The sequence below is a fragment of the Scyliorhinus torazame genome, chromosome 4 (genome assembly GCF_047496885.1).
Source record: "Scyliorhinus torazame isolate Kashiwa2021f chromosome 4, sScyTor2.1, whole genome shotgun sequence".
Classification (NCBI taxonomy): Eukaryota; Metazoa; Chordata; class Chondrichthyes; order Carcharhiniformes; family Scyliorhinidae; genus Scyliorhinus; species Scyliorhinus torazame.
This window is the reverse complement of record NC_092710.1, coordinates 74,370,567-74,393,697: the sequence shown is the minus strand read 5'-3', so window position 1 is coordinate 74,393,697 and position 23,131 is coordinate 74,370,567. Positions and strand designations below refer to the sequence as shown.

Sequence of the window (23,131 nt, the reverse complement as noted above, 5' to 3'; positions counted from 1 at the left end):
ACCCACCTTCCCCCAATCCCTCAATCCCATTTCTCCCACTCCAGGAGTCTCAGCAACCCACTTTCTTTCCTATTCCTCCATCCTTCATAACCTCCAACCTCCTCTCCCCTCTTCCCCTCCATCTCTCCTGCCTCTTCTCCCTCCTTTTCTTTTTCTGTTTCCCCTTCTCTGTGTCTCCTTTTCTCGCTACCTCCTTCTCTCCCTCCTCTCTCTCTCTCGCATTCTTCTGGTCCCCTCACATACTCTTCCTTTTGCTTGCCATCCGCGCCTAGCATTCCAATCCTTTCCTTGCCTCGTCTTCCTCCTCTCCCTCTGTCTCATGCACTCTCTCCTTCTCTCTCTTCCTTTGGGCCATTCTCCGCCCTTTCCTCCGCGCTCTCCCAATCTATCTCCCCCAAAACTCTCTCTCTCTCACATCACGCCCCCATTCTCTATCTCCGCAGGGTTGCTCCCGGATGACAGACGCAAGTCGCTCCCCTCTCCATCCTCTGCTCCGAACTTGGCATATGACGAGGCTGGTTGCCGGTTCCTGGCCTCCCAGATACCACACACCCTCCACATGGGCGATGGACCACCGGCGATGCGCCCCTACCACTCTATCATCGAGCTGCCAGAGCACAGGTGAGAGGGTGAGGGGGTGGAGATGGAGGGCAGGCACCAGAGCGAGGGGAAGCACGATTGAAGGGGGCAAGGGATAGCTGGTTGAAAAGCATCCACGGAGAGGCTGCGGTGATGGCATCCTCCATCCGCACCAATCATTTCCAAACCTTTCAGAAAGGGACGGGGAGGCAAATCTAAATTTCTTTCTCCCTCAGTGGGTGATAAGCAAGTTACAGTAAGACACGGTTTGGCACCACTTTAAAAATCAATTTAACTACATGTCAAAGCAATAAATTGACAATTAAAAACGGAATAACAAATAAACGTGTGCAACAATGGGAGTTGAGTGACTGACTGGAATGTAACAAAGGGTTTGGTGTGGATCACAGATCACCGGGAGTCTAGTCTTACAGACTAGTTTCTAATCGAGGGGTTCGGGGTGGTTTCTCCAGAGAACAACATCGGAGAATCCCACCCCAGATATCCAGCAGTGAGTTAGAGATTAGATTCTAATCGAGAGGTTCGGGGTGGTTTATATACAGAATAACAGATACCCGGGAGAGAGTTACAGACTGGAATCTAATCGAGGGGTTCGGGGTGGTTTATATACAGAATAACAGACACCCGGGAGTGAGTTACAGACTGGAATCTAATCGAGGGGTTCGGGGTGGATTATATGCAGAATAACAGATACCCAGGAGTGAGTTACAGACTGGAATCTAATCGAGAGGTTCGGGGTGGTTTATATACAGAATAACAGACACCCGGGAGTGAGTTACAGACTGGAATCTAATCGAGGGGTTCGGGGTGGTTTATATACAGAATAACAGACACCCGGGAGTGAGTTACAGACTGGAATCTAATCGTGGGGTTCAGGGTGGATTATATGCAGAATAACAGATACCCGGGAGTGAGTTACAGACTGGAATCTAATCGAGGAGTTCGGGGACAGATACCCAGGAGTAAGTTACAGACTGGAATCGAATCGAGGGGTTCGGGTGGTTTATATATAGAATAACAGATACCCGGGAGTGAGTTACAGACTGGAATCTAATCGAGAGGTTCGGGTGGATTATATATAGAATAACAGATACCCGGGAGTGAGTTACAGACTGGAATCTAATCGTGGGGTTCAGGGTGGATTATATATAGAATAACAGATACCCAGGAGTGAGTTACAGACTGGAATCTAATCGAGCGGTTCGGGGTGGTTTATATATAGATAACAGATACCCGGGAATGAGTTACAGACTGGAATCTAATCGAGGGGTTCGGGGTGGTTTATATATAGAATAACAGATACCCAGGAGTGAGTTACAGACTGGAATCTAATCGAGGGGTTCGGGGTGGTTTATATATAGAATAACAGATACCCAGGAGTGAGTTACAGACTGGAATCTAATCGAGGGGTTCGGGGTGGTTTATATAGAATAACAGATACCCAGGAGTGAGTTATAGACTGGAATCTAATCGAGGGGTTCTGGGTGGTTTATATATAGAATAACAGATACCCGGGAGTGAGTTACAGACTGGAATCTAATCGAGGGGTTCGGGGTGGTTTATATACAGAATAACAGATACCCGGGAGTGAGTTACAGACTGGAATCTAATCGTGGGGTTCAGGGTGGATTATATATAGAATAACAGATACCCAGGAGTGAGTTACAGACTGGAATCTAATCGAGCGGTTCGGGGTGGTTTATATAGAATAACAGATACCCAGGAGTGAGTTACAGACTGGAATCTAATCGAGGGGTTCGGGGTGGTTTATATATAGATAACAGATACCCGGGAATGAGTTACAGACTGGAATCTAATCGAGGGGTTCGGGGTGGTTTATATATAGAAAACAGATACCCGGGAGTGAGTTACAGACTGGAATCTAATCGAGGGGTTCGGGGTGGTTTATATCTCGAATAACAGATACCCGGGAGTGAGTTACAGACTGGAATCTAATCGAGGGCTTCGGGGTGGTTTATATACAGAATAACAGATACCCAGGAGTGAGTTACAGACTGGAATCTAATCGATGAGTTCGGGTGGTTTATATATAGAATAACAGATACCCGGGAGTGAGTTATAGACTGGAATATAAACGAGAAGTTCAGGTGGTTTATATATAGAATAACAGATACCCGGGAGTGGTTACAGACTGGAATCCAATCGAGGGGTTCGGGGTGGTTTATATATAGAACAACAGGTACCCAGGAGTGAGTTACAGACTGGAATCTAATCAAGGGGTTCAGGGTGGATTATTCTCGAATAACAGATGCCCAGGAGTGAGTTACAGACTGGAATCTAATCGAGGGGTTCAGGGTGGTTTATATATAGAATAACAGATGCCCGGGAGTGTGTTACAGACTGGAATCTAATCGAAGGGTTCAGGGTGGTTTATATACAGAATAACAGATACCCGGGAGTGAGTTACAGACTGGAATCTAATCGAGGGGTTCGGGGTGGTTTATTTACAGAATAACAGATACCCGGGAGTGAGTTAGAGACTGGAATCTAATCGAGGGGTTCGGGGTGGTTTATATACAGAATAACAGATACCCGGGAGTGAGTTACAGACTGGAATCTAATCGAGGGTTTCGGGGTGGTTTATATAGAGAATAACAAATACCCAGGAGTGAGTTACAGACTGGAATCTAATCGAGGGGTTCGGGTGGTTGAGAAACAGAATAACAGATACCCAGGACTGAGTTACAGACTGGAATTTAATCGAGGGGTTTGGAGTGGTTTATATAGAGAATAACAGATACCCAGGAGTGAGTTACAGACTGGAATCTAATCGAGGGGTTCGGGTGGTTGAGAAACAGAATAACAGATACCCAGGACTGAGTTACAGACTGGAATTTAATCGAGGGGTTTGGAGTGGTTTATATAGAGAATAACAGATACCCAGGAGTGAGTTACAGACTGGAATCTAATCGAGGGGTTCGGGTGGTTGAGAAACAGAATAACAGATACCCAGGACTGAGTTACAGACTGGAATCTAATCGAGGGGTTTGGAGTGGTTTATATAGAGAATAACAGATACCCGGGAGTGAGTTACAGACTGGAATCTAATCGAGGGGTTCGGGTGGTTTATATACAGAATAACAGATACCCAGGACTGAGTTACAGACTGGAATCTAATAGAGGGATTCGGGTGGTTTATGTATAGAATTACAGATACCCGGGAGTGAGTTACAGACTGGAATCTAATCGAGGGGATCTGGGTGGTTTATATACTGAATAACAGATACCCGGGAGTGAGTTACAGACTGGAATCTAATCGAGGGATTTGGGGTGGTTTATATAGAGAATAACCGATACCTGAGCGTGAGTTACAGACTGGAATCTAATCGAGTGGTCCTGGGGGTTTATTTTTGGAATAACAGACACCTGGCAGTGAGTTAACGACTGGAATCTAATCGAGGGATCGGGATGGCTTATATATATATAGAATAACAGATAGCCGGGAGTGAGTTCCAGACTCAAATCTCATCGAGGGGTTCGGGGTGATTTATATACAGAATAACAGATACCCAGGAATGAGTTACAGACTGAAATCTATTCGAGGGTTTTGGGGTGGTTTATATATAGAATAACAGGTACCAAGGAGTGAGTTACAGACTGGAATCTAATCGAGGGGTTCGGGTGGTTTATATATAGAATAACAGATACCCGGAAGTGAGTTACAGACTGGAATCTAATCGAGGTGTTTTCGTGGATTATATATAGAATAACATGTACCCAGGGTTGAGTTACAGACTGGAATCTATTCGAGGGGTTCGGTGGTTTACATATAGAATAACAGATACCCCCGTGTGAGTTACAGGCTGGAATCTAATCGAGCGGTTTGAGGTGACGTCTATATTAATTAACAGATTATTTCTCTCTCATATATATCTAGGCGGAAAGGATCGCTAAAAGTGAAGAAGTGGAAATCAATTTTTAACCTTGGCCGATCGGGGACTGATTCAAAACGGAAAGCCTGTAGGAATGAGGAAAAAGGTCAGCATCGAGAGTCACTGCTCACTGCATTTATTGTGATGGGAGACACAGTGAGTGCCAGGCAGAGTAAAGGGAACAAAAAAGAGAGACAATGAGAATAATTGAAGGCTTGTGTGCTCTTTCGGTGAATCAAAAGGGGTTTGGCTCCATTGGGATTGTGTACAATGGGAGTGAATGGGAAGGGGTTTGGGTCTATTCGGGTTGTGTGCAGGGGAGCGAATGGGAAGGGGTTTGGGTCCATTGGGATTGTGTACAGTGGGAGTGAATGGGAAGGGGTTTGGGTCCATTGGGATTGTGTACAGTGGGAGTGAATGGGAAGGGGTTTGGGTTCATCGGGATTGTGTACAGTGGGAGTGAATGGGAAGGTTTGGGTCCATTGGGATTGTGTACAATGGGAGTGAATGGGAAGGGGTTTGGGTCTATTCGGGTTGTGTGCAGGGGAGCGAATGGGAAGGGGTTTGGGTCCATTGGGATTGTGTACAGTGGGAGTGAATGGGAAGGGGTTTGGGTCCATTGGGATTGTGTACAGTGGGAGTGAATGGGAAGGGGTTTGGGTCTATTCGGGTTGTGTGCAGGGGAGCGAATGGGAATGGGTTTGGATCCATTGGGATTGTGTAGAGTAGGAGTGAATGGGAAGGGGTTTGGGTCCATTGGGATTGTGTACAGTGGGAATGAATTGGAAAGGGTTTGGGTCCATTGGGATTGTGTACAGTGGGAGTGAATAGGAAGAGGTTTGAGTCCATTGGGATTGGGTACAGTGGGAGAGAATGGGAAGAGGTTTGGGTCCATTGGGATTGTGTAGAGTGGGAGTGAATGAGAAGGTTTGGGTCCATTGGGATTGTGGACAGTGGGAGGGAATGGGAAAGTGTTTGGGCCAATTGGGATTGTGTACAGTGGGAATGAATTGGAAAGGGTTTGGGTCCATTGGAATTGTGTACAGTGGGAGTGAATAGGAAGAGGTTTGAGTCCATTAGGATTGGGTACAGTGGGAGTGAATGGGAAGAGATTTGGGTCCATTGGGATTGTGGACAGTGGGAGGGAATGGGAAAGGGTTTGGACCAATTGGGATTGTGTACAGTGGGAGTGAATGGGAAGGGGTTTGGGTCCATTGGGATTGTGTACAGTGGGAGTGAATGAGAAGGGGTTGGGTCCATTGGGATTGTGTACAGTGGGAGTGAATGGGAAGGGGTTTGGGTCCATTGGGATTGTGTACAGTGGTAGTCAATGGGAAGGGGTTTGGGTCCATTGGGATTGGGTACAGTGGGAGTGAATTGCAATGGGTTTGGGTCCATTGCGTTTGTGGACAGTGGGAGTGAGTGGGAAGGGGTTTGTGTCCATTGGGATTGTGTACAATGGGAGTGAATGGGAAGGGGTTTGGGTCCATTGGGATTGTGTACAGTAGGAGTAAATGGGAAGGGGTTTGGGTCCATTGGGTTTGTGGACAGTGGGAGTGAATGGGAAGGGGTTTGGATCCATTGGGTTTGTGGACAGTGGGAGCGAATGGGAAGGGGTTTGGGTTCATTGGGATTGTGTACAGTGGGAGGGAATGGGAAGGGGTTTGGGTCCATTGGGATTGTGGACAGTGAGAGTGAATGGGAAGGGGTTTGGGTCCATTAGGATTGTGTACAGTGGGAGTGAATGGGAAGGGGTTTGGGTCCATTTGGTTTGTGGACAGTGGGAGCGAATGGGAAGGGGTTTGGGTTTATTGGGATTGTGTGCAGGGGAGTGAAGGGGAAGGGTTTTGGCTCCATTGGGATTGTGAACAGTGGGAGTAAATGGGAAGGGGGTTGGTTCCATTGGGATTGAGGACAGTGAGAGTGAATGGGAAGGGTTTGGGGTCCATTAGGATTGTGGACATTAGGAGCGAATGGGAAGGGTTTTGGGTCCATTGGGATTGTGTACAGTGGGAGGGAATGGGAAGGGGTTTGGGTCTATTGGGGTTGTGTCCAGGGGAGCGAATGGGAATGCGTTTGGATCCATTGGGATTGTGTAGAGTAGGAGTGAATGGGAAGGGGTTTGGGACCATTGGGATTGTGTACAGTGAGAGTGAATGGGAAGGGGTTTGGATCCATTGGGTTTGTGGACAGTGGGAGTGAATGAGAAGGGGTTTTGATCCTTTGTGATTGTGGACAGTGAGTGTGAAAGGGAAGGGGTTTGGGGCCATTGGGATTGTGTACAGTGAGAGTGAATGGGAATGGGTTTGGGGCCTTTGGGATTGTGTACAGTGTGAGTGAATGGGAAGGGGTTTGGGGCCATTGGTATTGTGTACAGTGGGAGTGAATGGGAAGGGATTTGTGTCCATTGGGATTGTGTACAGTGAGAGTGAATGGGAAGGGGTTTGGGTCTATTGGGATTGTTAGTAGGGGTGCGAAGGGGAAGGGGTTTGGATCCATTTGGATTGTGTACAGTGGGAGTGAATGGGAAGGGGTTTGGGTCCATTGGGATTGTGTACGGTGGGAGTGAATTGCAAAGGATTTGGGTGCATTGGGATTGTGTAGAGTAGGAGTGAATGGGAAGGGGTTTGGGACCATTGGGATTGTGTCCAGTGGTAGTCAATGGGAAGGGGTTTGGGACCATTGGGATTGGGTACAGTGGGAGTGAATGGCAAAGGGTTTGGGTCCATTGGGTTTGTGCACAGTGGGAGTGAATGGGAAGGGGTTTGGGTCCATTGGGTTTGTGGACAGTGGGAGCGAAAGGGAAGGGGTTTGGGTCCATTGGGATTGTGGACAGTGAGAGTGAATGGGAAGCGGTTTGGGTCCATTGGGATCGTGTACAGTGGGAGTGAATGGGAAGGGGTTTGGGTCCATTGGGATTGTGTACCGTATGAGTGAATGGGAAGGAGTTTGGGTCTATTGAGATTGTGTGCAGGGGAGCGTATGGGAAGGGGTTTGGATCCATTGGGATTGTGTACAGTGGGAGTGAATTGCAAAGGATTTGGGTCCATTGGGATTGTGTACAGTGGGAGTGAATGGGAAGTGGTTTGGGTACTTTGGGAATGTGTACAGAGGGAGTGAATAGGAAGAGGTTTGAGTCCATTGGGATTGGGTACAGTGGGAGTGAATGGGAAGAGGTTTGGGCCAATTGGGATTGTGTAAAGTGGGAGTGAATGAGAAGGTTTGGGTCCATTGGGATTGTGGACAGTGGGAGTGAATGAGAAGGGGTTTGGGTCCATTGGGATTGTGTACAGTGGTAGTCAATGGGAAGGGTTTTGGTTCCATTGGGATAGTCTACAGTGGAAGTGAATGGGAAGGGGTTTGGGTCCATTGGGATTGTGTACAGTGGGAGTGAATGGGAAGGGGTTTGGGTCCATTGGGATTGTGTACAGTGTGAGTGAATGGGAAGGGGTTTGGGTCCATTGGGATTGTGTACAGTGGGAGTGAATGGGAAGGGGTTTGGGTCCATTGGGATGGTGTACAGTGTGAGTGAATGGGAAGGGGTTTGGGTCTATTGGGATTGTGTGCAGGGGAGCGAATGGGAAGGGGTTTGGATCCATTGAGATTGTGTCCAGTGGGACTGAACGGGAAGGGGTTTTTGCCCATTGGGATTGTGTACAGTGGGAGTGAATGAGAAGGTTTGGGTCCATTGGGATTGTGTACAGTGGTAGTCAATGGGAAGGGGTTTGGGTCCATTGGGATTGGGTACAGTGGGAGTGAATGGCAATAGGTTTGTGGACAGTGGGAGGGAATGGGAAGGGGTTTGGGTCCATTGGGATTGTGGACAGTGAAAGTGAGTTGGAAGGGGTTTGTGTCCATTGGGATTGTGTACAATGGGAGTGAATGGGAAGGGGTTTGGGTCCATTGGGATTGTGTACAGTAGGAGTAAATGGGAAGGGGTTTGGGTCCATTGGGTTTGTGGACAGTGGGAGTGAATGGGAAGGGGTTTGGTTCTATTTGCTTTGTGGACAGTTGGAGCGAATGGGAAGGGGTTTGGGTTCATTGGGATTGTGTACAGTGGGAGGGAATGGGAAGGGGTTTGGGTCCATTGGGATTGTGGACAGTGAGAGTGAATGGGAAGGGGTTTGGGTCCATTGGGATTGTGAACAGTGGGAGTGAATGGGAAGGGGTTTGGGCCCATTTGGTTTGTGTACAGTGGGAGTGAATGGGAAGGGGTTTGGGTCTATTGGGATTGTGTGCATTGGGAGTAAATGGGAAGTGGGTTGGTTCCATTGGGATTGTGGACAGTGAGAGTGAATGGGAAGGGTGTGGCGTCCATTAAGATTGTGGACATTAGGAGTAAATGGGAAGGGTTTTGGGTCCATTGGGATTGTGTACAGTGGGAGGGCATGGGAAGCGGTTTGGGTCTATTGGGATTGTGTGCAGGGGAGCGAATGGGAAGGGGTTTGGATCCATTGGGATTGTGGACAGTGAGAGTGAGTGGGAAGGGGTTTTGGTTCATTGGGGTTGTGTACAGTACGAGTAAATGGGAACGGGTTTGGGTCCATTGGGTTTGTGGACAGTGGGAGTGAATGGGAAGGGTTTTGGGTCCATTGGGTTTGTGGACAGTGGGAGCGAATGGGAAGGGGTTTGGGTCCATTGGGATTGTGGACAGTGAGAGTGAATGGGAAGGGGTTTGGGTCCATTGGGATCGTGTACAGTGGGAGTGAATGGGAAGGGGTTTGGGTCCATTGGGATTGTGTACAGTAAGAGTGAATGGGAAGGGGTTTGGGTCCATTGGGATTGTGTACAGTGTGAGTGAATGGGAAGGGGTTTGGGTCTATTGGGATTGTGTGCAGGTGAGTGTATGGGAAGGGGTTTGGGTCCATTGGGATCGTGTACAATAGGAGTGAATTGGAAAGGGTTTGGGTCCATTGGGATTGTGTACAGTGGGAGTGAATAGGAAGTGGTTTGGGTCCATTGGGATTGTGTACAGTGGGAATGAATTGGAAAGGGTTTGGGTCCATTGGGATTGTGTACAGTGGGAGTGAATGGGAAGTGGATTGGGTCCATTGGGATTGTGTACAGTGGGAGTGAATAGGAAGAGGTTTGAGTCCATTGGGACTGGGTACAGTGGGAGTGAATGGGAAGAGGTTTGCGTCCATTGGGATTGTGTAGATTGGGAGTGAATGAGAAGGTTTGGGTCCATTGGGATTGTGGACAGTGGGACGGAATGGGAAAGGGTTTGGGCCAATTGGGATTGTGTACAGTGGGTGGTGAATGGGAAGGGGTTTGGGTCCATTGTGATTGTGTACAGTGAGTGTGAATGGGAAGGGGTTTGGATCCATTGTGATTGTGGACAGTGAGTGTGAATGGGAAGGGGTTTGGGTCTATTGGGATTGTGTACAGTGTGAGTGAATGGGAAGGGTTTTGGGTCTATTGGGATTGTTAGTAGGGGTGCGAATGGGAAGGGGTTTGGATCCATTGGGATTGTGTAGAGTGACAGTGAATGGGAAGGGGTTTGGGTCCATTGGGATTGTGTACAGTGTGAGTGAATGGGAAGGGGTTTGGGTCCATTGGGATTGTGTACAGTGTGAGTGAATGGGAAGGGTTTTGGGTCTATTGGGATTGTTAGTCGGTGTGCGAATGGGAAGGGGTTTGGATCCATTGGGATTGTGTAGAGTGACAGTGAATGGGAAGTGGTTTGGGTCCATTGGGATTGTGTACAGTGTGAGTGAATGGGAAGGGGTTTGGGTCTATTGGGATTGTTAGTAGGGGCGCGAATGGGAAGGTGTTTGGATCCATTGGGATTGTGTACAGTGGGAGTGAATGGGAAGGGGAATGGGTCCATTGGGTTTGTGTACAGTGGGAGTGAATTGCAAAGGATTTGGGTGCATTGGGAGTGAATGGGAACTGGTTTGGGTCCATTGAGATTGTGTACAGTGGGAGTGAATGGGAAGGGGTTTGGAGTCCATTAGGATTGTGTACAGTGGGAGTGATTGGGAAGGGGTTTGGGTCCATTGGGATTGTGTACAGTCGGAATGAATGGGAAGTGGTTTGGGTCCATTGGGGTTGTGTCCAGTGGGAGTGAATAGGAAGAGGTTTGAGTCCATTGGGATTGGGTACAGTGGGAGTGAATGGGAAGAGGTTTGGGTCCATTGGGATTGTGGACAGTGGGAGGGAATGGGAACGGGGTTTGGATCCATTGGGATTGTGTACAGTTTGAGTGAATGGGAAAGGGTTTGGGCCAATTGGGATTGTGTACAGTGGGAGTGAATGGGAAGGGGTTTGGGTCCATTGGGATTGTGTACAGTGGGAGGGAATGGGAAGGGGTTTGGGCCAATTGGGATTGTGTACAGTGGGAGTGAATGGGAAGGGGTTTGGGTACATTGGGATTGTGTACAGTGGGAGTGAATGCGAAGAGAGGTGGGTCCATTGGGATTGTGTACAGTGGGAGTGAATGGGAAGGGGTTTGGATCCATTGCGTTTGTGGACAGTGGGAGTGACTGGGAAGGGGTTTGGGTCCCTTGTGATTGTGTACAGTGAGAGTGAATGGGAAGGGGTTTGGGGCCATTGGGATTGTGGACAGTGAGAGTGAATGGGAAGGGGTTTGGTTCCATTGGGATTGTGTACAGTGAGAGTGAATGGGAAGGGGTTTGGTTCCATTGGGATAGTCGACAGTGGAAGTGAATGGGAAGGGGTTTGGGTCCATTGGGTTTGTGGACAGTGGGGGTGAATGGGAAGGGATTTGGGTTCATTGGGATTGTGTACAGTGGGAGTGAATGGGAAGGGGTTTGGGTCCCTTGTGATTGTGGACTGTGAGAGTTAATAGGAAGGGGTTTGGGGCCATTGGGATTGTGTGCAGTGGAGTGAATGGGAAGTGGTTTGAAGCAATTGGGATTGTGTAAAGTGGGAGTGAATGGGAAGTTGTTTGTGTCCATTGGGATTGTGTACAGTGGGAGTGAATAGGAAGAGGTTTGGTTCCATTGGGATTGTGTACAGTGGGGGTGAATGGGAAAGGGTGTGGGCCAATTGGGATTGTGTACAGTGGGCGTGAATGGGAAGCGGTTTGGGTCCATTTGGATTGTGTACAGTGAGAGTGAATGGGAAGGGGTTTGGATCCATTTGCTTTGTGGCAGTGGGACTCAATGGGAAGGTTTTTAGATCCTTTGTGATTGTGGACAGTGGGAATGAATGGGAAGGGGTTTGGGGCCATTGGGATTGTGTACAGTGAGAGTGAATGGGAAGCGGTTTGGGGCCATTGGGATTGTGGACAGTGAGAGTGAATGGGAAGGGGTTTTGTTCCATTGGGATAGTCGACAGTGGAAGTGAATGGGAAGGGGTTTGGGTCCATTGGGCTGTTGGACAGTGGGGGTGAATGGGAAGGGGTTTGGGTCCATTGGGATTGTGTACAGTGTGAGTGAATGCGAAGGGGTTTGGGTCTATTGGGATAGTGTGCAGGGGAGCGAATGGGAAGGGGTTTGGATCCATTGAGATTGTGTCCAGTGGGACTGAACGGGAAGGGGTTTTTGCCCATTGGGATTGTGTACAGTGAGAGTGAATGGGAAGGGGTTTGGATCCATTGGGTTTGTTGTCAGTGGGAGTGCATGGGAAGGGGTTTGGGTCACTTGTGATTGTGTACAGTGAGGGTGAGTGGGAAGGGGTTTGGGGCCATTGGGATTTTTGACAGTGAGAGTGAATGGGAAGGGGTTTGGATCCATTGGAATTGTGTTCAGTGGGAGTGAATGGGAAGGGGTTTGGGTCCATTGGGATTGTGTACAGTGTGAGTGAATGGGAAGGGGTTTGGGTCTATTGGGATTGTGTGCAGGGGAGTGTATGGGAAGGGGTTTGGGTCCATTGGGATTGTGTACAATAGGAGTGAATTGGAAAGGGTTTGGGTCCATTGGGATTGTGTACAGTGGGAGTGAATAGGAAGTGGTTTGGGTCCATTGGGATTGTGTACAGTGGGAATGAATTGGAAAGGGTTTGGTCCATTGGGATTGTGTACAGTGGGAGTGAATGGGAAGTGGATTGGGTCCATTGGGATTGTGTACAGTGGGAGTGAATAGGAAGAGGTTTGAGTCCATTGGGACTGGGTACAGTGGGAGTGAATGGGAAGAGGTTCGCGTCCATTGGGATTGTGTAGATTGGGAGTGAATGAGAAGGTTTGGGTCCATTGGGATTGTGGACAGTGGGACGGAATGGGAAAGGGTTTGGGCCAATTGGGATTGTGTACAGTGGGTGGTGAATGGGAAGGGGTTTGGGTCCATTGTGATTGTGTACAGTGAGTGTGAATGGGAAGGGGTTTGGATCCACTGGGTTTGTGGACACTGGCAGTGAATGGGAAGGGGTTTGGGTCCATTGGGATTGTGTACAGTGGGAGTGAATGGGAAGGGGTTTGGGTCCATTGGGATTGTGGACAGTGAGTGTGAATGGGAAGGGGTTTGGGTCCATTGGGATTGTGTACAGTGAGAGTGAATGGGAAGGGGTATGGGTCCATTGGGATTGTGTACAGTGTGAGTGAATGGGAAGGGTTTTGGGTCTATTGGGATTGTTAGTAGGGGTGCGAATGGGAAGGGGTTTGGATCCATTGGGATTGTGTAGAGTGACAGTGAATGGGAAGGGGTTTGGGTCCATTGGGATTGTGTACAGTGTGAGTGAATGGGAAGGGGTTTGGGTCTATTGGGATTGTTAGTAGGGGCGCGAATGGGAAGGTGTTTGGATCCATTGGGATTGTGTACAGTGGGAGTGAATGGGAAGGGGAATGGGTCCATTGGGTTTGTGTACAGTGGGAGTGAATTGCAAAGGATTTGGGTGCATTGGGAGTGAATGGGAACTGGATTGGGTCCATTGAGATTGTGTACAGTGGGAGTGAATGGGAAGGGGTTTGGAGTCCATTGGGATTGTGTACAGTGGGAGTGATTGGGAAGGGGTTTGCGTCCATTGGGATTGTGTACAGTGGGAATGAATGGGAAGTGGTTTGGGTCCATTGGGGTTGTGTACAGTGGGAGTGAATAGGAAGAGGTTTGGTTCCATTGGGATTGTGTACAGTGGGGGTGAATGGGAAAGGGTGTGGGCCAATTGGGATTGTGTACAGTGGGCGTGAATGGGAAGCGGTTTGGGTCCATTTGGATTGTGTACAGTGAGAGTGAATGGGAAGGGGTTTGGATCCATTTGCTTTGTGGCAGTGGGACTCAATGGGAAGGTTTTTAGATCCTTTGTGATTGTGGACAGTGGGAATGAATGGGAAGGGGTTTGGGGCCATTGGGATTGTGTACAGTGAGAGTGAATGGGAAGCGGTTTGGGGCCATTGGGATTGTGGACAGTGAGAGTGAATGGGAAGGGGTTTTGTTCCATTGGGATAGTCGACAGTGGAAGTGAATGGGAAGGGGTTTGGGTCCATTGGGCTGTTGGACAGTGGGGGTGAATGGGAAGGGATTTGGGTTCATTGGGTTTGTGTACAGTGGGAGTGAATGGGAAGCGGTTTGGGTCCATTGGGATTGTGTACAGTGTGAGTGAATGCGAAGGGGTTTGGGTCTATTGGGATAGTGTGCAGGGGAGCGAATGGGAAGGGGTTTGGATCCATTGAGATTGTGTCCAGTGGGACTGAACGGGAAGGGGTTTTTGCCCATTGGGATTGTGTACAGTGAGAGTGAATGGGAAGGGGTTTGGATCCATTGGGTTTGTTGCCAGTGGGAGTGCATGGGAAGGGGTTTGGGTCACTTGTGATTGTGTACAGTGAGGGTGAGTGGGAAGGGGATTGGGGCCATTGGGATTTTTGACAGTGAGAGTGAATGGGAAGGGGTTTGGATCCATTGGAATTGTGTTCAGTGGGAGTGAATGCGAAGGGGTTTGGGTCCATTGGGATTGTGTACAGTGTGAGTGAATGGGAAGGGGTTTGGGTCTATTGGGATTGTGTGCAGGGGAGTGTATGGGAAGGGGTTTGGGTCCATTGGGATCGTGTACAATAGGAGTGAATTGGAAAGGGTTTGGGTCCATTGGGATTGTGTACAGTGGGAGTGAATAGGAAGTGGTTTGGGTCCATTGGGATTGTGTACAGTGGGAATGAATTGGAAAGGGTTTGGGTCCATTGGGATTGTGTACAGTGGGAGTGAATGGGAAGTGGATTGGGTCCATTGGGATTGTGTACAGTGGGAGTGAATAGGAAGAGGTTTGAGTCCATTGGGACTGGGTACAGTGGGAGTGAATGGGAAGATGTTCGCGTCCATTGGGATTGTGTAGATTGGGAGTGAATGAGAAGGTTTAGGTCCATTGGGATTGTGGACAGTGGGATGGAATGGGAAAATGTTTGGGCCAATTGGGATTGTGTACAGTGGGTGGTGAATGGGAAGGGGTTTGGGTCCATTGTGATTGTGTACAGTGAGTGTGAATGGGAAGGGGTTTGGATCCACTGGGTTTGTGTACAGTGTGAGTGAATGGGAAGGGTTTTGGGTCTATTGGGATTGTTAGTAGGGGTGCGAATGGGAAGGGGTTTGGATCCATTGGGATTGTGTAGAGTGACAGTGAATGGGAAGGGGTTTGGGTCCATTGGGATTGTGTAAAGTGTGAGTGAATGGGAAGGGGTTTGGGTCTATTGGGATTGTTAGTAGGGGCGCGAATGGGAAGGGGTTTGGATCCATTGGGATTGTGTACAGTGGGAGTGAATGGGAAGGGGAATGGGTCCATTGGGGTTGTGTACAGTGGGAGTGAATTGCAAAGGATTTGGGTGCATTGGGAGTGAATGGGAACTGGATTGGGTCCATTGAGATTGTGTACAGTGGGAGTGAATGGGAAGGGGTTTGGAGTCCATTGGGATTGTGTAGAGTGGGAGTGATTGGGAAGGGGTTTGGGTCCATTGGGATTGTGTACAGTGGGAATGAATGGGAAGTGGTTTGGGTCCATTGGGGTTGTGTACAGTGGGAGTGAATAGGAAGAGTTTTGAGTCCATTGGGATTGGGTACAGTGGGAGTGAATGGGAAGAGGTTTGGGTCCATTGGGATTGTGGACAGTGGGAGGGAATGGGAACGGGGTTTGGATCCATTGGGATTGTGTACAGTTTGAGTGAATGGGAAAGGGTTTGGGCCAATTGGGATTGTGTACAGTGGGAGTGAATGGGAAGGGGTTTGGGTCCATTGGGATTGTGTACAGTGGGAGGGAATGGGAAGGGGTTTGGGCCAATTGGGATTGTGTACAGTGGGAGTGAATGGGAAGGGGTTTGGGTACATTGGGATTGTGTACAGTGGGAGTGAATGCGAAGAGACGTGGGTCCATTGGGATTGTGTACAGTGGGAGTGAATGGGAAGGGGTTTGGATCCATTGCGTTTGTGGACAGTGGGAGTGACTGGGAAGGGGTTTGGGTCCCTTGTGATTGTGTACAGTGAGAGTGAATGGGAAGGGGTTTGGGGCCATTGGGATTGTGGACAGTGAGAGTGAATGGGAAGGGGTTTGGTTCCATTGGGATTGTGTACAGTGAGAGTGAATGGGAAGGGGTTTGGTTCCATTGGGATAGTCGACAGTGGAAGTGAATGGGAAGGGGTTTGGGTCCATTGGGTTTGTGGACAGTGGGGGTGAATGGGAAGGGATTTGGGTTCATTTGGATTGTGTTCAGTGGGAGTGAATGGGAAGGGGTTTGGGTCCCTTGTGATTGTGGACTGTGAGAGTTAATGGGAAGGGGTTTGGGGCCATTGGGATTGTGTGCAGTGGAGTGAATGGGAAGTGGTTTGAAGCAATTGGGATTGTGTAAAGTGGGAGTGAATGGGAAGTTGTTTGGGTCCATTGGGATTGTGTACAGTGGGGGTGAATGGGAAAGGGTTTGGGCCAATTGGGATTGTGTACAGTGGGCGTGAATGGGAAGCGGTTTGGGTCCATTTGGATTGTGTACAGTGAGAGTGAATGGGAAGGGGTTTGGATCCATTGGCTTTGTGGCAGTGGGACTCAATGGGAAGGTTTTTAGATCCTTTGTGATTGTGGACAGTGGGAATGAATGGGAAGGGGTTTGGGGCCATTGGGATTGTGTACAGTGAGAGTGAATGGGAAGGGGTTTGGGGCCATTGGGATTGTGGACAGTGAGAGTGAATGGGAAGGGGTTTGGTTCCATTGGGATAGTCGACAGTGGAAGTGAATGGGAAGGGGTTTGGGTCCATTGGGCTGTTGGACAGTGGGGGTGAATGGGAAGGGATTTGGGTTCATTGGGTTTGTGTACAGTGGGAGTGAATGGGAAGGGGTTTGGGTCCATTGGGATTGTGTACAGTGTGAGTGAATGCGAAGGGGTTTGGGTCTATTGGGATAGTGTGCAGGGGAGCGAATGGGAAGGGGTTTGGATCCATTGAGATTGTGTCCAGTGGGACTGAACGGGAAGGGGTTTTGCCCATTGGGATTGTGTACAGTGAGAGTGAATGGGAAGGGGTTTGGATCCATTGGGTTTGTTGTCAGTGGGAGTGCATGGGAAGGGGTTTGGGTCACTTGTGATTGTGTACAGTGAGGGTGAGTGGGAAGGGGTTTGGGGCCATTGGGATTTTTGACAGTGAGAGTGAATGGGAAGGGGTTTGGATCCATTGGAATTGTGTTCAGTGGGAGTGAATGGGAAGGGGTTTGGGTCCATTGGGATTGTGTACAGTGTGAGGGAATGGGAAGGGGTTTGGGTCTATTGGGATTGTGTGCAGGGGAGCGAATGGGAAGGGGTTTGGATCCATTGAGATTGTGTACAGTGTGAGTGAATGCGAAGGGGTTTGGGTCTATTGGGATAGTGTGCAGGGGAGCGAATGGGAAGGGGTTTGGATCCATTGAGATTGTGTCCAGTGGGACTGAACGGGAAGGGGTTTTGCCCATTGGGATTGTGTACAGTGAGAGTGAATGGGAAGGGGTTTGGATCCATTGGGTTTGTTGTCAGTGGGAGTGCATGGGAAGGGGTTTGGGTCACTTGTGATTGTGTACAGTGAGGGTGAGTGGGAAGGGGTTTGGGGCCATTGGGATTTTTGACAGTGAGAGTGAATGGGAAGGGGTTTGGATCCATTGGAATTGTGTTCAGTGGGAGTGAATGGGAAGGGGTTTGGGTCCATTGGGATTGTGTACAGTGTGAGGGAATGGGAAGGGGTTTGGGTCTATTGGGATTGTGTGCAGGGGAGCGAATGGGAAGGGGTTTGGATCCATTGAGATTGTGTCCAGTGGGAGTGAATGGGAAGGTGTTTGTGTCCATTGGGATTGTGTGCAGGGGAGTGAAGGGGAAGGGGTTTGGATCCATTGGAATAGTGTACAGTGAGAGTGAATGGGAAGGGGTTTGGATCCATTGGGTTTGTGGACAGTGGGAGTGAATGGCAAGGGGCTTGGGTCCATTGGGATTGGGTGCAGTAGGAGTGAATGGGAAGGTGTTTGGGTCCATTGGGATTGTGGACAGTGGGAGTGAATGGGAAGGGGTTTGGGCTCATTGGGATTGTGTCCAGTGGGAGTGAATGGGAAGGGGTTTGGGCCAATTAGGATTGTGTACAGTGAGAGTGAATGGGAAGGGGTTTGGGGCCATTGGGATTGTGGACAGTGAGAGTGAATGGGAAGGGGTTTGGTTCCATTGGGATTGTGTACAGTGAGAGTGAATGGGAAGGGGTTTGGTTCCATTGGGATAGTCGACAGTGGAAGTGAATGGGAAGGGGTTTGGGTCCATTGGGTTTGTGGACAGTGGGGGTGAATGGGAAGGGATTTGGGTTCATTGGGATTGTGTACAGTGGGAGTGAATGGGAAGGGGTTTGGGTCCCTTGTGATTGTGGACTGTGAGAGTTAATGGGAAGGGGTTTGGGGCCATTGGGATTGTGTGCAGTGGAGTGAATGGGAAGTGGTTTGAAGCAATTGGGATTGTGTAAAGTGGGAGTGAATGGGAAGTTGTTTGGGTCCATTGGGATTGTGTACAGTGGGGGTGAATGGGAAAGGGTTTGGGCCAATTGGGATTGTGTACAGTGGGCGTGAATGGGAAGCGGTTTGGGTCCATTTGGATTGTGTACAGTGAGAGTGAATGGGAAGGGGTTTGGATCCATTGGCTTTGTGGCAGTGGGACTCAATGGGAAGGTTTTTAGATCCTTTGTGATTGTGGACAGTGGGAATGAATGGGAAGGGGTTTGGGGCCATTGGGATTGTGTACAGTGAGAGTGAATGGGAAGGGGTTTGGGGCCATTGGGATTGTGGACAGTGAGAGTGAATGGGAAGGGGTTTGGTTCCATTGGGATAGTCGACAGTGGAAGTGAATGGGAAGGGGTTTGGGTCCATTGGGCTGTTGGACAGTGGGGGTGAATGGGAAGGGATTTGGGTTCATTGGGTTTGTGTACAGTGGGAGTGAATGTGAAGGGGTTTGGGTCCATTGGGATTGTGTACAGTGTGAGTGAATGCGAAGGGGTTTGGGTCTATTGGGATAGTGTGCAGGGGAGCGAATGGGAAGGGGTTTGGATCCATTGAGATTGTGTCCAGTGGGACTGAACGGGAAGGGGTTTTGCCCATTGGGATTGTGTACAGTGAGAGTGAATGGGAAGGGGTTTGGATCCATTGGGTTTGTTGTCAGTGGGAGTGCATGGGAAGGGGTTTGGGTCACTTGTGATTGTGTACAGTGAGGGTGAGTGGGAAGGGGTTTGGGGCCATTGGGATTTTTGACAGTGAGAGTGAATGGGAAGGGGTTTGGATCCATTGGAATTGTGTTCAGTGGGAGTGAATGGGAAGGGGTTTGGGTCCATTGGGATTGTGTACAGTGTGAGGGAATGGGAAGGGGTTTGGGTCTATTGGGATTGTGTGCAGGGGAGCGAATGGGAAGGGGTTTGGATCCATTGAGATTGTGTACAGTGTGAGTGAATGCGAAGGGGTTTGGGTCTATTGGGATAGTGTGCAGGGGAGCGAATGGGAAGGGGTTTGGATGCATTGAGATTGTGTCCAGTGGGACTGAACGGGAAGGGGTTTTGCCCATTGGGATTGTGTACAGTGAGAGTGAATGGGAAGGGGTTTGGATCCATTGGGTTTGTTGTCAGTGGGAGTGCATGGGAAGGGGTTTGGGTCACTTGTGATTGTGTACAGTGAGGGTGAGTGGGAAGGGGTTTGGGGCCATTGGGATTTTTGACAGTGAGAGTGAATGGGAAGGGGTTTGGATCCATTGGAATTGTGTTCAGTGGGAGTGAATGGGAAGGGGTTTGGGTCCATTGGGATTGTGTACAGTGTGAGGGAATGGGAAGGGGTTTGGGTCTATTGGGATTGTGTGCAGGGGAGCGAATGGGAAGGGGTTTGGATCCATTGAGATTGTGTCCAGTGGGAGTGAATGGGAAGGTGTTTGTGTCCATTGGGATTGTGTGCAGGGGAGTGAAGGGGAAGGGGTTTGGATCCATTGGAATAGTGTACAGTGAGAGTGAATGGGAAGGGGTTTGGATCCATTGGGTTTGTGGACAGTGGGAGTGAATGGCAAGGGGCTTGGGTCCATTGGGATTGGGTGCAGTAGGAGTGAATGGGAAGGTGTTTGGGTCCATTGGGATTGTGGACAGTGGGAGTGAATGGGAAGGGGTTTGGGCTCATTGGGATTGTGTCCAGTGGGAGTGAATGGGAAGGGGTTTGGGCCAATTAGGATTGTGTAAAGTGGGACTGAATGGGAAGGGGTTTGGATCCATTGGGTTTGTGGCAGTGGGACTGAATGGGAAGGGTTTTAGATCCTTTGTGATTGTGGACAGTGAGAGTGAATGGGAAGCGGTTTGGGGCCATTGGGATCGTGTACAGTGAGAGTGAATGGGAAGGGCTTTGGGACCATTGGGATTGTGTACAGTGGGAGTGAATGGGAAGGGATTTGTGTCCATTGGGATTGTGTACAGTGAGAGTGAATGGGAAGGGGTTTTGGTCCATTGGCATTGTGTACAGTGTGAGTGAATGGGAAGGGGTTTGGGTCTATTGGGATTGAGTGTAGGGGTGCGAATGGGAAGGGGTTTGGATCCATTGGGATTGTGTACAGTGGGAGTGAATGGGAAGGGGTTTGGTTCCATTGGGATTGTGTACAGTGGGAGTGAATGGCAAGGGGCTTGGGTCCATTGGGATTGGGTGCAGTAGGAGTGAATGGGAAGGTGTTTGGGTCCATTGGGATTGTGGACAGTGGGAGTGAATGGGAAGGGGTTTGGGCTCATTGGGATTGTGTCCAGTGGGAGTGAATGGGAAGGGGTTTGGGCCAATTAGGATTGTGTAAAGTGGGACTGAATGGGAAGGGGTTTGGATCCATTGGGTTTGTGGCAGTGGGACTGAATGGGAAGGGTTTTAGATCCTTTGTGATTGTGGACAGTGAGAGTGAATGGGAAGCGGTTTGGGGCCATTGGGATCGTGTACAGTGAGAGTGAATGGGAAGGGCTTTGGGACCATTGGGATTGTGTACAGTGGGAGTGAATGGGAAGGGATTTGTGTCCATTGGGATTGTGTACAGTGAGAGTGAATGGGAAGGGGTTTTGGTCCATTGGCATTGTGTACAGTGTGAGTGAATGGGAAGGGGTTTGGGTCTATTGGGATTGAGTGTAGGGGTGCGAATGGGAAGGGGTTTGGATCCATTGGGATTGTGTACAGTGGGAGTGAATGGGAAGGGGTTTGGTTCCATTGGGATTGTGTACAGTGGGAGTGAATTGCAAAGATTTGGGTGCATTGGGATTGTGTACTGTGGGTGTGAATTGGAAAGGGTTTGGGTCCATTGGGATTGTGTACAGTGGGAGTGAATGGGAAGGGGTTTGGGTACATTGGGATTGTGTACAGTGGGAGTGAATGCGAAGAGAGGTGGGTCCATTGGGATTGTGTACAGTGGGAGTGAATGGGAAGGGGTTTAGATCCATTGCGTTTGTGGACAGTGGGAGTGACTGGGAAGGGGTTTGGGTCCCTTGTGATTGTGTACAGTGAGAGTGAATGGGAAGGGGTTTGGGGCCATTGGGATTGTGGACAGCGAGAGTGAATGGGAAGGGGTTTGTACCATTGGGATTGTGTACAGTGGGAGTGAATAGGAAGAGGTTTGAGTCCATTGGGATGGGTACAGTGGGAGTGAATGGGAAGAGGTTCGGGTCCATTGGGATTGTGTAGAGTGGGAGTGAATGGGAAGGGGTTGGGTCCATTGGGATTGTGTACAGTGGGAGTGAATGAGAAGGTTTGGGTCAATTTGGATTGTGAACAGTGGGAGTGAATGGGAAGGGGTTGGGTCCATTGGGATTGTGTACAGTGGTAGTCAATGGGAAGGTGTTTGGGTCCATTGTGATTGGGTGCAGTGGGAGTGAATGGGAATGGGTTTGGGTCCATTGGGTTTGTTGACACTGGGAGTGAATGGGAAGGTGTTTGGGTCCATTGGGATTGTGTACAGTGGGAGTGAATTGGAAAGGGTTTGGTTCTATTGAGATTGTGTACAGTGGGAGTGAATGTGAAGTTGTTTGGGTCCATTGGGATTGTGTACAGTGGGAGTGAATGGGAAGAGGTTTGGGTCCATTGGGATTGTGTAGAGTGGGAGTGAATGGGAAGGGGTTGGGTCCATTGGGATTGTGTACAGTGGGAGTGAATGAGAAGGTTTGGGTCAATTTGGATTGTGAACAGTGGGAGTGAATGGGAAGGGGTTGGGTCCATTGGGATTGTGTACAGTGAGAGTGAATGGGAAGGGGTTTGGGTCCATTGGGATTGTGTACAGTGAGAGTGAGTGGGAAAGGGTTTGTTACATTGGCATTGTGTACAGTGTGAGTGAATGGGAAGGATTTTGGCTTCATTGGGATTGTGGACAGTGGGAGTAAATGGGAAGGGGATTGGTTCCATTGGGAATGTGTACAGTGGGAGTGAATGGGAAGGGGTTTGTGTCCATTGGGATTGTGTACAGTGAGAGTGAATGGGAAGGGGTTTGGGTCCATTGGGATTGTGTACAGTGTGAGTCAATGGGAAGGGGTTTGGGTCTATTGGGATTGTGGACAGTGGGAGTGAATGGGAAGGGGTTTGGGCTCATTGGGATTGTGTCCAGTGGGAGTGAATAGGAAGGGGTTTGGGTCTATTGGGATTGTGTGCAGGGGAGCGAATGGGAAGGGGTTTGGATCCATTGAGATTGTGTCCAGTGGGAGTGAATGGGAAGGTGTTTGTGTCCATTGGGATTGTGTGCAGGGGAGTGAAGGGGAAGGGGTTTGGATCCATTGGAATAGTGTACAGTGAGAGTGAATGGGAAGGGGTTTGGATCCATTGGGTTTGTGGACAGTGGGAGTGAATGGCAAGGGGCTTGGGTCCATTGGGATTGGGTGCAGTGGGAGTGAATGGGAAGGTGTTTGGGTCCATTGGGATTGTGGACAGTGGGTGTGAATGGGAAGGGGTTTGGGCTCATTGGGATTGTGTCCAGTGGGAGTGAATGGGAAGGGGTTTGGGCCAATTAGGATTGTGTACAGTGGGACTGAATGGGAAGGGGTTTGGATCCATTGGGTTTGTGGCAGTGGGACTGAATGGGAAGGGTTTTAGATCCTTTGTGATTGTGGACAGTGAGAGCGAATGGGAAGGGGTTTGGGGCCATTGGGATCGTGTACAGTGAGAGTGAATGGGAAGGGCTTTGGGACCATTGGGATTGTGTACAGTGGGAGTGAATGGGAAGGGATTTGTGTCCATTGGGATTGTGTACAGTGAGAGTGAATGGGAAGGGGTTTTGGTCCATTGGGATTGTGTACAGTGTG

General features: G+C 49.5%; 1 protein-coding gene across 2 annotated transcripts in view; it reads left to right on the top strand.

The window, feature by feature from the left end:
• arhgap30 (Rho GTPase activating protein 30) overlaps positions 1-23,131 on the top strand; it is a 412,713-nt gene that overhangs the window by 236,467 nt on the left and 153,115 nt on the right. For both annotated transcript variants that reach the window (XM_072498285.1, XM_072498284.1), the window contains exons 7-8: positions 444-621; positions 4,499-4,599. In XM_072498285.1, coding sequence (XP_072354386.1) covers positions 444-621; positions 4,499-4,599 — 279 coding nt within the window. The remainder of the gene's footprint in view (positions 1-443; positions 622-4,498; positions 4,600-23,131) is intronic.